Below are 15,158 nucleotides of genomic sequence, written 5' to 3' on the forward strand. Positions count from 1 at the left end.
AAAATTGTAAAATTGTGAAAAATTTAAAAATATTTAATTAAAATATGCTAATGTCGGGGCACCTGGGTGGCTCAGTGGGTTAAGCCTCTGCCTTTGGCTCAGTTCATGATCTCAGGGTCCTGGGATCGAGCCCCACGTCAGACTCTCTGCTCAGCAGGGAGCCTGCTCCCCCCCCACCCCCCCCACCCCCGTCTCTCTCTGCCTACTTGTGATTTCTCTCTCTCTGTCAAATAAATAAGTAAAATCATTTAAAAAAAAAAAAAATATATATATATATATGCTAATGTCCATGCTTTCCTTTTTGATGGAAGCAAGTACTATTCTTTTTCCCTGGTCCTCTGATGTCACAGCATTGCACCTTGGGCCATCTTACAATTCAGAAGACAGAGTTTGGTTTATACACCAGTAATCCTCATTGATAGAAATCCCTGTCTATACACAGAATGTTAATTAGGGACACGGGGAACACCCATCTGGGAGGGCAGACCTGCCAAGGTAATTCCTCCCACTCCTCCATCTTTTGTTCCACACCCTGTTTAGAGGTTTTGATACCTTTATATCGGCTCCCTCTTACACTTGTGAATGACAGAATTTGTCTTCAAATAAAACTTGCTTTGTCCCAGCATCTTAAAATTAAATACATTTTCTTCTTTTCATTTCCAAGTTCAACTTTGCACCCTTGAACCAAAATCATGGCTTTAAAAGGAACCATTTGTTTATTTGGGGGTGGGGACAGTTTATGTTCTTGTGTGTGATCACTTCTCTCACCGGTACCTCTGTTAGTCATTCAGGGTGAAACTTGAATGAATGGTATGTGAAATCATTGTTATGTAGAGGGAAATAGTGCCCCCTAGAGTTGTGCAACCCTGTGACAGCATCTGGCCCCGGGGTGGATACACAGTAGCCTGAGCATAGCCTCACAGTTCTGTAGGGAAGACAAGATCTAGAAACAGGACAAATGCTGAGCAGCATCATAAACTGCATAGTGTGTCCCCTGTGCCACTGAGAATTTAGCAGAGCAGAGTGTCACAGGGGCTGGGGAGGCTCCTACAGAGTGCCAGGAAGGGCTTCATCAGGAAGGTAGGTCGTGAACTGGACTCCTTACCACAAGTGGATCACTCCTAGATGGGGAGGGGGAAATGAGGTAAGAGCATGTAGTGTAGCCATCCAGGTGGGCTAGAGATCATCAAGTATGTGGTTCTCAAGTTCATCAACTTGTAAAAGTCTTTGAATGCCAAGACAAGGAGTTTAGGGATTCTTTGTTAAATAAAGGTGAGTTTTTGACAGATTTTAAGCAGAAGGATGACTTAGTTTCCCTTCCTTTACAGTATGCCTGGAGAATCTTCATTGGGGTGGGAGGAGGGGAAAGGCAGCATAGAAAACTCTTTCCCATAATTTGTTTCTAAGTTCTCAGTATCCAGTGATTAATAAAAGGAACTGGAATGATAGCCTACTGATAAATGAATGGCTAGCAGGGTTGCTGGGTAAAAGAGGGAAACTAGAGGTGCTATAAAGGGGAAGCAACATGAGTGAGGGCCTGAAGGGAGTAGAAACTGAGTAAGGAAGTTAAAAGTGTCCTGTGAAATTTACATGCCAGAAGAAACTTGTGGAAGAAAAATCTGAAGAACTTGAGATTTCATTCCAATTAAACTGTTTAAATATAAAAATCACTAAATGGGGATTTCATAATAGCATAATGTGCCAATTTCTTTAAAGATCTTAGAACTTTTTGTCTCATATCTGTGAATTATTTTCAGGTGTCTATTTTTAAATGTTCAGAATGGGTACTACATTTTTTTTAAGTGCCAGAGTTAGAAAACACATAATAATTTCTTTACTACAAACTTTAGAGCAAAAAAATCTTAGAGTAGGAAGTCACCTCAAGGATTGTCTAATCCTGCCCATCATTTTATAGATGTTAAAAGAAAGGCCTAGAGAGAGTAAACGACTCTCTCAAGGTCTTGAAGGTAAGAGTAGCTAATCCAAGACTAGAGTCTGGTTTTTTGATTTTGAGTCAGATGCTTTTTCCTATACCACCCTGCTTCTGTGTTAAATGTTAAATTGTATCTAGGTGCTAAGACAGCCATATTTTTCAGTTCTATGGCAATTTACTTTAGATGGTTGCAGGTGAAAAATAGAGCAGTAATTAAAAAATGTTAAGTCATGCTAGAAATATGAGAAGAAAGGAGCTATTAAATACAAACCATTCTTTGTGCTGCTTTCCTACAAATCTCTGGCTCCTCTGCATGTTTTTCTTTGTTCTAGAAATTAAGTTGGGTGCTTTTGTTCAAAGAAGGTTGGAATATTAAAGGTGGGGGAAAAACTCATAAGTTGATCCTATGAGCAGAAACCAAGAAATGTCAGTGGGATTGAGCATGTCTGGAGAGCCTCTTTTCTGTGTTCATCAGAGTTTCTCCTTGTACCTCACTGGGCACCAAATATATATTTGTTGAATAATAAGTGAGTCATTGGCTCATCTACCCGGACATGGAAATCATGTGCTGTGCCCATGACTCAGATGTCAGCTATGTCCTCATCCTCCAGCTCCTGATCCCCATTTGCTTTTGACACCTAGAGTTTCCCCCCACTGGCCTGTCCCCTGTTCAGGGTCCAGCTTTCCTGGCTTGCTCTTTCCTTCCTACTTACTTTCTTTCCTTCCTTCCTTCCTTCCTTCCTTCCTTCCTTCCTTCCTTCTTTCTTTCTCTTTCTCTCTCTCTTCTATTTTTATCTATCTCTTTTCTTTTAAAAGTAGCTATGGAAGTGGTATTATAAAATTCCAATACCATATCATAATATAATCTCAACATTAACAAATATTCCCAGATCCTGAGAATTCACTTGCTTAGATAATACACCAAAAACCTGGTGCACACACAAAGTTAGGCCCTTTGATCCTCTCTCCCTTCCTCTCTTACATTTATGGCGAGCCCTGGACAAAAGTAGGAAGAAGCAGGGCTTGTTTTCAGCATCTTCCACCAGCCCTTCCTGAGCCCCTGTTTTCTCAGTTCTCACCTGAGAAGCACCTCTGTCCTTCCCTTATTAACCTCCACATTGCCTGCAGTCCTTCCCCCTCTTGCACCAGAGTTCTGTGCCTTTCCGAGAATATGCTTTTATCTCTTCCCTTTGTCCCTCAAGTGCCTCATACTTTTTTTTACCGTGATCCTCAATTGATGTTATCCCTCTCAGGAAACTTCTTATACTTTCACAGGTGTTGTCTGGAAACAGTGCCCCCAATGTCAGTGATGGGGATCTGAGGACTTGAGGGTCCTGTGGCCAGCCGGTGGACAAACTGGCCCTTTGGCTTCCCTCAAACCATAGCATTCATTTGTTCACTCATTCTTTCATTCTGTTTGATAGAATATATTCTTTCAGCCAACCAGCTTTACTGACGTTTACTGGGCACTAGACTCTCTCCTAAGTACAGGAATGGGGACTTGGAAAAAAAGTGTTAAACGCTTACCTTCTAGGAGTTTTCAGTCTAAGTGAAGTGAAAAATGGTACCCAAATACTAAAAATAATTGTAACAGAAGGCATCACAAGAAAAATACTTAGGAGTGACATAGACTTGGCTATCGTACATTATAATCCCCCGAGGAGCTTTTTAAAAATAGGAATTCATGGGCCCCATCTTCTGAGCGAGAAGTGTGGCTAAGTAGGAGAGGGCGTTTTTAATTTGGGGAAAAAACTGGTAAACCAGCACATAGCCAGCTTGTGGGAGAGCAGGCTGGGGTGAGCCCACACGCTAGCCTAGAGGTAGGGAGGCTGAACTGAAAATAGACTGTCAGGTATCCCCATATCCCCACACCTCATTTTAGCATTCTTTTGGGCAATCACTTATGGAGCCCCTCTGCATATCATGTTTGACACTCTTCCCTCCATATTCGCCTGGATATCCAGGCCAGAGGTCAGAAACTGCATGGCATCCAAAGCTGGTAAAACTCCTCATAGGTCTGTCAGACAGGCAGGGGGCTCACACTCTCACTGCCTGGCTTGCTTTAAAACTCTTTCAGACAGAATCATTGTCAGCTTCCACTCTTTCCCTGGGGGCTACCTGGTGCATTATTGAATCCATTAGCTTATCCGTCCCCTTTCCTGCTCATCCCAAATGCAGCTGTTCGCACCGCTTCTGTTTTTGTGTTCTGCTTCAGATTTTAGCACTCAATCCGATCATGAGTGTGTGGTTATTTATTTATCATTTCTCATTTCCTTTTAAAAAATTCAAGTCACTTTTTAGAGATCTAGTGGTCTTGTCCTAAGAGAGTGTTAACTTCCATGAGAATTTGTTCTGTATATTCAGGGGTGTGTGTGTGTGTGTGTGTGTGTGTGTGTGTGTGTGTTTTCAATTAGATCTTAAAAAAAAAAAATCCTGTAGGACAGGCAATGTAGGTTTTGTTGTTTTTTAGGGTGACACCATTTTTAGGAGGAAACTGAGGCTTAGAAACTTCCAGGGGCTTATCTAGTGTCCCCTGTCTCGTTAGTATTCTTCTGACTTAACAGGTCCTAGAAGATGCGCTGATCAGCAAGCATCATTTGAGGTGTTGATTCTGAACAGCACAGTTCATATTTAAATTCTTATTTAAACCTTTATATTTTATATTCTTAGGTGTGAAATAGTAGAAGATACATATTGGTCTCTGCTCCTGGTTCCTGAACAGATCTCCAAAAATCCATGTAATTTCCCAAGTGATAAGAGTACTAGGAACATCTCTTATTCTAATATTGATCTTTGACCTCTGCTCCTGACACAGAACTCTTGAAACCCTTGTAATTTCCTGAGTGATAGGAATGTCTTTTGTTCTAATGAGATAGCTCTGGTTTGGCTCCTGGATGGCTCTTGGTTGAGGGTTGGTCACTGGAGAGACCAAGCCATGATCAGAAACTTGGAATTTTTGGCCTTGTCCCCCATTCTCTTGAAAAAGGAGAAAGGCTTAAATGAAGTTAACATCAACCATAGCTACGTGATGAAGCCTCCATAAAATCCCAAAATTAAGGCGTTCAAGGAACTTCCAGGCAGGTGAACACATCCACATTGACACTCCAAATACATGGGACAGAAGCTCTTGTGCTCAGGATCCTCCCAGTCCTCACTTTATGCATCTCTTTTATCTGGCTTTTCATCTATATCCTTCATCATATCCTTCAATAAAGTAGTCAACCTAAATGTTTCCCTGAGTTGTGTGAGCTATCTAGTAAATTAATCAAACCCAAGGATGGGGGGTTGGAACCTCTGATTCATAACCAATTGATCAGAAGCACAGGTGATAGATAACCTGGGTTTGTGACTGACATCTGAAGCAGGGGGATGGGGGAGGAGGGAGAGTCTTATGGGACTGAGCCTTTAACCTGTGGGATCTGACACTGTCTTTGGAGTAGATGGTATCAGAACTGATTTGAGTTCTTGGATACCCTGCTGTGTGTCCAAGAGTTGCTTGTTGGCCTGGGGAAAAACTTCTACACGTTTGGTGACTGTAGTGCCAGAAATGAGATGTTCTCTGAAAAGGTAAAGGAGACAAACACAGGAGACAAACACGGTGGGGAAGAACCAGGTTTTTCCTTGAAGTGGAAAGAAAATGGAGTTTTTTCCATCATATTTGGTCTTTAGGGACAGCCTTTCTGTGCATGCAGTTATGTAACTATGATGATCAGTTTACATACTCTTGCTAGAAATTCCCAGATTTCAGCTTGGAAGCATGTTTTCCTTAAGGGAACTCTGTCCTTCATTTTATGATTACTTGGGAACTGTGTCTGAAACCATTTCTTTCGGTTAGCTTACTTAAGTACTGCATCAGATTGAGGTTTTAGGAAGTTTAAGTAATTTTTCACTTTCAGAAATATTTATGTTTTTAGTGTCATCTTTTAAAAAGTATGGAAGTTAGCTTATTTGGAATATTATCACTCTGCTGAAGTGAACTGCAGAGGAAAGGAATAAAACCAGCCTTGCGTCTGGATCCCTAGCTTCTGCATTTCTGCTCTTCCATTTCAGTGCACAAATGTAGATGTCTTAAATACATTTTGAAATCCCCTACATAACCAGTATAGCGTGGGCTCTAAGCACTTTGGTCAACATGCAATTTTTACCCACTTTCTTATTGTTTAGTCTTTTTGTGTTAGTTGTAGAAATATTTTTCTCTTTGTCTTTTTATAGTGTCCAGATAATCCTTCCATGACAGTCGCTTACCCTAGTGCTGCTTTTGGCTGTTTATGCTCTAAAAACATGAAATTAACACATCAGGTAAATTTCACACTCCCCCTTCCTGAGCAGATTGATGTAAATTGAATTTCACATTAATCAGACAGAGCAGAATATATCTTCTATCCAGTGGAAATTTATGATTTTCACTTAAGAAAAGTGCTATAGGCTTTTTACTTGTTTCACTATTTAAACATTGATGTTTTGGAGCTTTTTTCTTACCTGGATTGCTCCCTGATTTGTTATCCTTATTTCCTCTAAAATTTGTATTTTAAAGTTATTCAGTCCCGTATTAGATAATTTATTTCCATCAAATTAAATTCGATGTATAAATATTACCACCTATATTGTACTTTTATTACAAAAACACCAATCAAGTATTAATTGAGCACCTGTCGCTAATACAGTAGAGGGAAGCAATTAAATACAATGAAATACACTGTTGGCAGAGTTGTTGTTAGTGTTTATCCTGAATTTCACTATTTCAGTTGACTCTACTGTCACTGATTGGTTGTTTCATCCAGCTCCTCTGACATAGGTTAAATTCTGTGACTTTAGAGTAGTCTTTTTCAAATCAAGGGTTTTAACCCATTTATGGGTCCTGAAATCAGGCTCTAGGTAAGCTGTATTTTTCAAAGAAAAGAAATGGAACAGAAATGCCGGATTGCTCCTCTGGTAGTAAGGGTAGATATTGTTTAGTGAAACATCTGTTCCAATTATATATACTTTTGTTTCATACACATATACATATATACTTAAACTTGTATATTGTATCACAGTGTAACATTTTTCTTACTGTAGGTGCCAGTCAAAAAAGATTTAAATCACTTAGGCATTTAAGAACTCTAGAAATGTTCTCCTGACTCTTTGACTTAAGAACTTTATGATTTTTTAAATATATATAACCCCAAAGAGTCCATGAGGAGAGCTAAGCATTATGGATGTTTAACAGAAATGGGTATGCAAATAGTATTATAGAGAACTTATTTGAATCACCTTTACAAAATGAAATCAAGTAGGTTTCTAAACAATAGATTTTAAACCTCCAAACTGACCCCTGATGCGATATAATAAGTTCCAAACTCTAAACCTTATTTCTTCAGGGGTAATAATCATCCACTTGTAGCTAGAACTCAGAGACCTCCATGCCTGAATTCTCAACTGGCCGCCACAAAAATGTCTCCTAATGGAGATCCTCTTTGGGAAGGAAGGTAGCAGGCAGTTCCCAACTCCACTCAGTGATGTCCCTTAATAGCACAAAGTTTCCAGGAATCAAAAGGAGCTCTTCCTTACGAAGAGAATAAACGAGACCCGCTACTGGACTGTGAATGAGTTCTCTGAGAGCAAGAGCTTTGTCTTTGACATGTGTTTCACATGTTTCTGGTGTTGAGCAGGTATCCTTCATTCATTCAGTTTAAGGGTTTGATAAATGAATCCTTCTCTTTAGAGACCCTGTCTCTGATCACATCCTTCTTTCATAAGAGCCACACTCATTGACTTTATATAAGCCTTATACTTAATTTATTATTGACAGTTCACTTGTTATATCTTCTTGCATTCCTTTCCTTCCAAACCTCTGTCTTCCTTAGATTTGCAAGCATGGCTGAAATCTCCCTCATGCATTCATCATTTTAAAAGTGATTATTTATATGCCTATTTCTTTTACTCCTTCCCCTCCATAAGCACTCAGAAACTATTTATGGTAATTTTAAAAATGTAATATGCCTCTGTGATGTGATAAAACTCTTTCTTCTGAGGCAGTCTCTTAAGGTGCCAACATCCTCTACAAGCAGACCTTTTGTACCAGGGAGTTTGATAAAGCGATTCCATTTAGCTTAAATAAAAGGATACGATGCATCTAAGATGGAACATTTCTGGGACTCTTTTAGACTTGTGTTTCATGTATATTATCAACTAATAAGATGTAAATAGCTTCTTCTTATTAACGGGAAATACTTTGTTCTTAGAAAACAACAGCTGGCCACTGAGTGTAACCGGAAAAAGGTTCTCCGACACCACTTTACAGAATGGCAGCGTTGGCACCGTGTGGAGATCCTGAAGAGGGAGCTGGCTCTAGCAAAGGAGGAAACTAGGAAGAAAATGAATGAGCTGCTGGAGGCAGCCTCACTAGGGAAGCTCAGCAGAAAGGGGTCCTCAGGCATCAGTCTACTTGAGGAGTCAGCAGCTGTGGTGGATCCACCTGTAACACATGGAGAGGTACATTGTTTTTGCTTGGTCTTCTGCTTATTAGACAGTGGCATTTGAGCTCTGGCCTTGTGTAGCCTGGGTTATGTTAGCCACTGTCAGATTGCCTTCCCTGGACTGTCTAGAGGGTGTGAGCTGTGTACAGTGTACAGAGGTTACCTTTCAGTCAGCGTTTATTTTCTTGAACCGAATCTTCTTTTTATATATCACATACAAACTTTGGTATACTTGAGACTTGGTAGGGATATAATATAGAGAGGGAATTGAAAACAACTAAGTGAAGGACTCCTTCAGGAATAGTTGTATAAAGCATTGTTTATAACTCTGAAACTCCTCATACTTTATCATCAGACATTTCCTATCTAAATGAGCTTGTGTTACACACATACACATACATACATACATACATACATACATATGGGAAATTTTTAAGTTTTTATTTTTCTAATAAGAAAAATCATATGTGTTAATTATGGTAATGATAGGAGGAAATGACAGAGAAAAAGCAAAGTAGCCTATAATTCCATCATCTGGAGATAACCACCAGTAACATGTTAAATAGCTATATAGTCTTTTCTCTATTCAGGCATATGCAAATTTTTCTCCTTAATATTTTATTTAGCTTTTAAATGTTCTTCAGTCAAGTTATTGAGGATACCTACTTTTTCATAATACATAATACAGAGGAAGTAAGGCCATTTTTTCCCTAATAATAATTTAACTGTTCTGTTTTTCTAAAAAAAAAGTTGCAGTTTCACAATATATAACATGAGGATATTCTGTCACTAAATCTACTGCTGCAACATTAGTTCTCAGCTGACAGTAAACCACAGATCAGACCTGCTCAGTCAGCATTTCTGGTTGTGGGGAACCTGTATTATTTTTTTTCAACTTTCAGAGGTGAACCTGATGAATACCCTGTGATTAAGGACTGCTATTCAGTGCCATCATTTTGTAATGGCTCTCGGATATTCAGTCATGAACCCTAAGCTAGAATCTGTTTACCTTTTTCGGTATTGCTGGATATTTAAGTTGTTTCCAGTTTGTCACTATTGCAAACAGTGCTTCAGTAATCATCCTTGTAACAGAATCTTTGCACACATCCACTTTTACTTAAGTGCTTTACTTAGGATATAAAAAATAGAATATTTTTATATTATTATATTTATCTTATTTTTATTATATCTTATAATAACAAATATTCTAAAAATAGAATGCACATTTTAAAAACTATAATACCAAATTGCCTTTCTAGAAGGGCTGTGCCAAAGATATGCCTATTTTCCTGCCTTGTAACACATTTTCATTTTTGTTAAGTTGATAGTTAAATATTTTCATCTTATTATTGCTTCAGCATTTACATTTTTTTATTACTAGTGAGGTTACACATTTTCTGTAATGGCCGTTTACATATATATGTATGTGAAAATGGATATAGAAAGATAGATATTTAATGACTTGTCTATTCATGCCCTTATACATTTTTCTACTTTTTCATATTTATAGGATCTCTTTATATATTTAAGACTACTGGTGTTTTTATTACTTTATATTTTGCAAAATTTTTTTCATTTTTTTCATTTGTCTTTTTGGGTAATTTTTGGTGTTTTGGTACTATACAGAGTCTCAGTTTTCATAAAGTGAATTCTATCAATTTTTTATTTCATAATTGCACTTGTCATATTTGAAAAGTCCTTTGGAGAAAATCTTCTACCTCCTCACCTTCATCCCAGACCCCTCCACCTAATGCTATTGAGTATTTAACTCAGACATATAAAATTAAGTTGGGCACCAGAGGGGCCTCTGTCTTGCTTTTTACCCTGATTACTGCCAGCAAGTTGGCTGGTGTGTATGTATGTATGTATTTATTTTTTATTTTATTTTATTTTATTTCTTTTCAGTGTTCCAGAATTCATTGTTTATGCACCACATCCAGGCTGGTTTTAATTTAAGCCTAGGTTCCCAGCAAAGGGGTATCATGAGGATCCTTATTGAGGCTTAGGTCCTCTAGGCAATTTATCTGCTTTATGTCAGTTAGATAATTTTGTTTCCATTAAGACCCCAGAGTCTCCATCTTAAGAAATAGCTATCTGAACCTTTTACTTTGCAGAGTTACACTGTTGTTATCTGTAAATTTTTGAAAAGTTCAGGGGTGGGAGGTTGGGGGAACAGGTGGTGGGTAATAGGGAGGGCACGTTTTGCATGGAGCACTGGGTGTTGTGCAAAAACAATGAATACTGTTACACTGAAAAAATAAATAAATTAAAAAAAAAAGATAAAGTATTTATGGAAGATTAAAATTTTTGAAAAGTCAACAAAGTATTTTTACATGCATAAAACACAAAAATTACTATGTGTATATATAGGACTCAAAAGCCTTTAAATCTCTGAACAGAATTTTATCAAGAAAGGATATTATAGGGGCACCTGGGTGGCTCAGTGGATTAAGCCGCTGCCTTCAGCTCAGGTCATGATCTCAGGGTCCTGGGATCGAGCCCCGCATCGGGCTCTCTGCTCCGCAGGGAGCCTGCTTCCTCCTCTCTCTCTGCCTGCCTCTCTGCCTACTTGTGATCTCTCTCTCTGTCAATTAAATAAATAAAATCTTAAAAAAAAAAAGAAAGGATATTATAAAAAATAGAGCAAGTGAAAATAAAAGGATGTAATAGACTCTCTAGGTTATTAGATAAACCCTAATTTTTTCTAGAGTATAGAGTATAACATGAACAAATAAAATATGGTATCTTTAGTTAGATGCCCACTAATTATACAGTCATAGGGACTCATGTACCACAAATGCATGCATTATACCTTGAAAATTTTCAAAATTACCAGTTAGCTAATAGATGACTTTCACTAATTATGCCAGACTGTTCAGTCCTGTACTAGTAAGTACAGTCTGTACCATTAAACTTTGTTTCATTCTCTTATTTTCACCTTGAAAAGTTACTGTGATTCAAAAGAAATCGTTTTGCTATACTCAAGGCTTTTACAGTCTTGCTGGGTTAATAATATACCATTATCACAAAGTTTAAAAGGGCCTAAAACACATACCCTGCTTGGTGCTAAATTACTTAAGCAGGTGTTCTCATGAATAAATGTCCATTGACATTTCTGAAATAGAAGGATATTTTTTAGTCTTTAGCTTGTCAGAGTTTCCATATATCACTTTTTTCACTCCAGCTGAGTCTATAGGAAATATTTCCATCATCGTGAAAAATATTTTTTAGTACCTTAGAGCAAGAAGCTTCTAAGAAACAAGTAGTCCATAATATCTTTCTCGTTGTACCACTGCAGATGGCAGAATCAAAAGCTGGTCAGACCTTAGGCCATGGAATCAAACCATTCTAGAAGAGACATTTTAACTATGCATTATTTTGGCCAGGAGAAGTTTTTCCAATTAAGAATTCTGTTTCCTCCCCCTCTATATAGAACTTAAAATTGGGTATGATACCTCAGTCTATTAAATGAGATCCATTACAAGATAAAGCTTTTATTTATTTTTTTAATTATTTTTTTATTAACATATAATGTATTATTAGCCCCAGGGGTACAGGTCTGTGAATCGCCAGGGTCACACACTCCACAGCACTCACCACAGCACATACCCTCCCCAGTGTCCATAACCCCTCCACCCTCTCCCTATCCCCCTCCCCGCAGCAACCCTCAGTTTGTCTTGTGAGATTAAGAGTCTCTTACGGTTTGTCTCCCTCCCAATCCCATCTTGTTTCATTTATTCTATTCCTACCCCCCAAGCCCCCCACGTTGCATCTCCACTTCCTTATATCAGGGAGATCATACGATAGTTGTCTTTCTCCGATTGACTTATTTCACTAAGCATAATACCCTCTAGTTCCATCCACGTCATCACAAATGGCAAGATTTCATTCTTTTGATGGCTGCATAGTATTCCATTATATATATATATACCACATCTTCTTAGGATAAAGCTTTTAAAACTATTCAGCCATATGCTAAAATATAATAGTATTGATAATATTCTTATGTAATGTAGGTATTTGCCCAGTAATCCTGGGCTTGCAGATATTCCCCACAGATAGCCTGGAAATGGTCTGGAGATTGTAAACTGTAATCCATGCTTTGATCCTGAGAATGGGTGAATGAATGAGTGAGTGAGTGAATAAATACATACATACCCTGTCATTAAGTTATTAGTGGCAAGAGAGGCATTGAGGGAACAGAGCTATTAATGATTTGTAAAGGTATTTGGTAGTTTTCAAACATTCTTGAGGGAGAATATGTCCTTTGCCACAAAATTCAGAGTAAATTCATGCAGATTAAAGCTCCTGTAATATATATCTGGAGTAACCTGCCTCATACACAAATGAACTATCCAAATCAGAAATTTCTGAGTACAGTTTTCTTACTGCAGATGGTCTGGCCCATGGCAATGGCCTGTACACTGCAGCCACTCGCCCACACAGGTTCCGTGGTGAGCAACAGCCCATACTCTGAGAATAGCTCACAGAGCTAAGGCAGTAGCCTCTGAGATAGCCAGGCCCGGAGCACAGGCCAGTTTACCATTGAACCAAACAAGGCTGATTAGATGAGGTGGGATCTCGTCAACACAGTCCTTTAAACAACTAAAGTGTAACATGCTCCCTCTCTCTCAGGTGACTGCTGGGCCACCTCTGTGGGAAAAGCCTCCCTCAGGGAGCCGTGATTGCATGCCCAGCCCCCACCTAGGAAGACCAACAAAGAGTGACTTGCAGGTTCCCCTCCAGCATGTCCCTCTGAACCCATCTGATAATAAGCAGCACACGACTGGGGATGCTGAGCCCTCCCAACAGCCTGGCATCAACAAAAAGCTCAGAACTACCAGCCAGAAAGCAGAATCCATGTGCATGGGTCATTTCCACAACCGCCATGTCTTCCAGCAACTGTTGATTGAAAAGCAAAAGAAGAAACTTCAAGAACAGCAGAAAACAATTCTGGAGCTGAAGGAAAGCCAGCGGCTGGCAGAGGCTCGGTGGGCTGCAGAGCGGGCTGCAGCAGTCACTGGTGCCCAGAGCTGCCTGCTGTCAAATCCCAGAAGAAAAGAACCCAAAAGAACCTGCCAGGTGCTTCCAAAGTATGTCTACTATATCAGAATATTCTTTGGACTTATGATTGGGGTTTTTTCACCTGTGGTATATAGGCCCCTGAATTTCTTTTGCCCAGCTTCCAGACTCCATGATCTCTCCCTTTCTTTGAAAGTACACAATTCAGAACAAAGCAACCCCCCTATGTTGTGACTGATCCGTGACAGGAACTTATAATATTTGAGGCAACTGGCTACTTGTGACTTATACAGTTAGCATTTGTGTTGTGCTACTTTTGTCCAAGGAGCTCTGTTACTATACCGGTAAAAGAGAACAATGCTTACTTGCTCTACCTCATTTCCAGGTTTCTGATTATGTTTGGTTCTGAGAAGCCAGGTTGTACAATGTCAGGTACAAATGGAGCAGCCCCTGGGCTGACTAAGTACCTAGCTTACATTTGCAGTTGTTTTGGATAAAAGTAAACATCTTTGAGGCTGGAATCAGAGTCCAGATTTCTCAGAAGTCACTTACAATGGTTCCAGACGTATTTGAGACATACTCAGTTCATGTGATAAGGCTAAGAAGTGGGTGATAGATACCTAATGATTTGAAGCCCTGGGATGGGAGTCAGAGCACCTGACTAATTGCACACTCCAGCCAGTCACTCAACTTTTCCATGCCTCATTACACCAACATATAGAGTGGGTTTAATACATAATTATCTTAGAGAGTAAAGATTAATTATAATTTGTGAAATGCTTTGAGTTTCTCAGGTTTGAAAGCTTTGAACAAAGCTGGTTATTGGTCTGAATTCTTTTACTTTTTTTTTTTTTTTTTTACCCCCAGTTCGCCTGTTGCTTCCCCTGAGACTGATGATAGAGGAGGTGACTCCCCAAATTCTCTCTCTGGACCCAGAAGGAACCCAAGGCAGCAGAAGGCACCCCACCCCATACTAAAAGGCAGGGCGGTCTGGGTGGTGGCCTGGTGGTGGTTATCTTATTTCCTGAATTAGAATATGCTAGGACTGAATCCTGGCGACTCTTAAGTTTTGACACTTGGCAGAACCTGGTCAAAGATGGCGAGACATGTGAGGAGTGCAGTGCACCAGAGAGTTCCATGCATTTTTTTCCTGCCCTTTCTGCCAAACTTTTTGGCCTTCCCAAAGAATACCAAAGGCGGGGGAGGTGTTGAAAGGTATATCTTTTTGAATTGGTTTGGATTATGAAAAAAAGTGGGAGAGTTACACAAAAAAACTCTTGAGTAGCTGCTGAGGACAAACATTGACAAAGATCATCTGTCATTATACCTTGTTAACCTTGAATTATTAATCCTTTTACAGCAATCCATATGATTTTATGAGTTGTACCTTGATGATAGGCTTTTAGTAATGAAATCTACAAACCAGACATTTTAATTTAATAACATTTTTGATGCATGTAGAAATCACTATTTAAACGAAACAGTGCTATGAGAAGAAAAGCATTCGCCACCTAGCGAATCCACTAATTGTTTTTTCTGTATACGTAGTCATGCATGTGCATATGTTTGTATTTGAAGGTAGGCACGTTGGCAATTATAGTTGTAAGTCTGATTTTTCACTTTTGGCAAGATTGCTGCCCTTACAAGAAGTGATGCCATCTGAAGCACACTGTGCCTGAAGTCCATTCATTTTAATGAAGAAATTAGCAATCTTTGCATTGACTCTCTGCCAGGATGGCAGTTGA

The 15,158-nt window shown here is 39.1% G+C and overlaps 1 protein-coding gene across 3 annotated transcripts in view; it reads left to right on the forward strand.

Moving 5' to 3' along the window:
- The window catches only part of CCDC191 (coiled-coil domain containing 191), an 89,831-nt gene that overhangs the window by 33,369 nt on the left and 41,304 nt on the right, over positions 1–15,158 (forward strand). For all 3 annotated transcript variants that reach the window (XM_046001294.1, XM_046001295.1, XM_046001296.1), the window contains exons 9-11: positions 8,158–8,407; positions 13,027–13,484; positions 14,281–14,393. In XM_046001294.1, coding sequence (XP_045857250.1) covers positions 8,158–8,407; positions 13,027–13,484; positions 14,281–14,393 — 821 coding nt within the window. The remainder of the gene's footprint in view (positions 1–8,157; positions 8,408–13,026; positions 13,485–14,280; positions 14,394–15,158) is intronic.

The sequence above is a fragment of the Meles meles genome, chromosome 4, assembly GCF_922984935.1.
Source record: "Meles meles chromosome 4, mMelMel3.1 paternal haplotype, whole genome shotgun sequence".
Classification (NCBI taxonomy): domain Eukaryota; kingdom Metazoa; phylum Chordata; class Mammalia; order Carnivora; family Mustelidae; genus Meles; species Meles meles.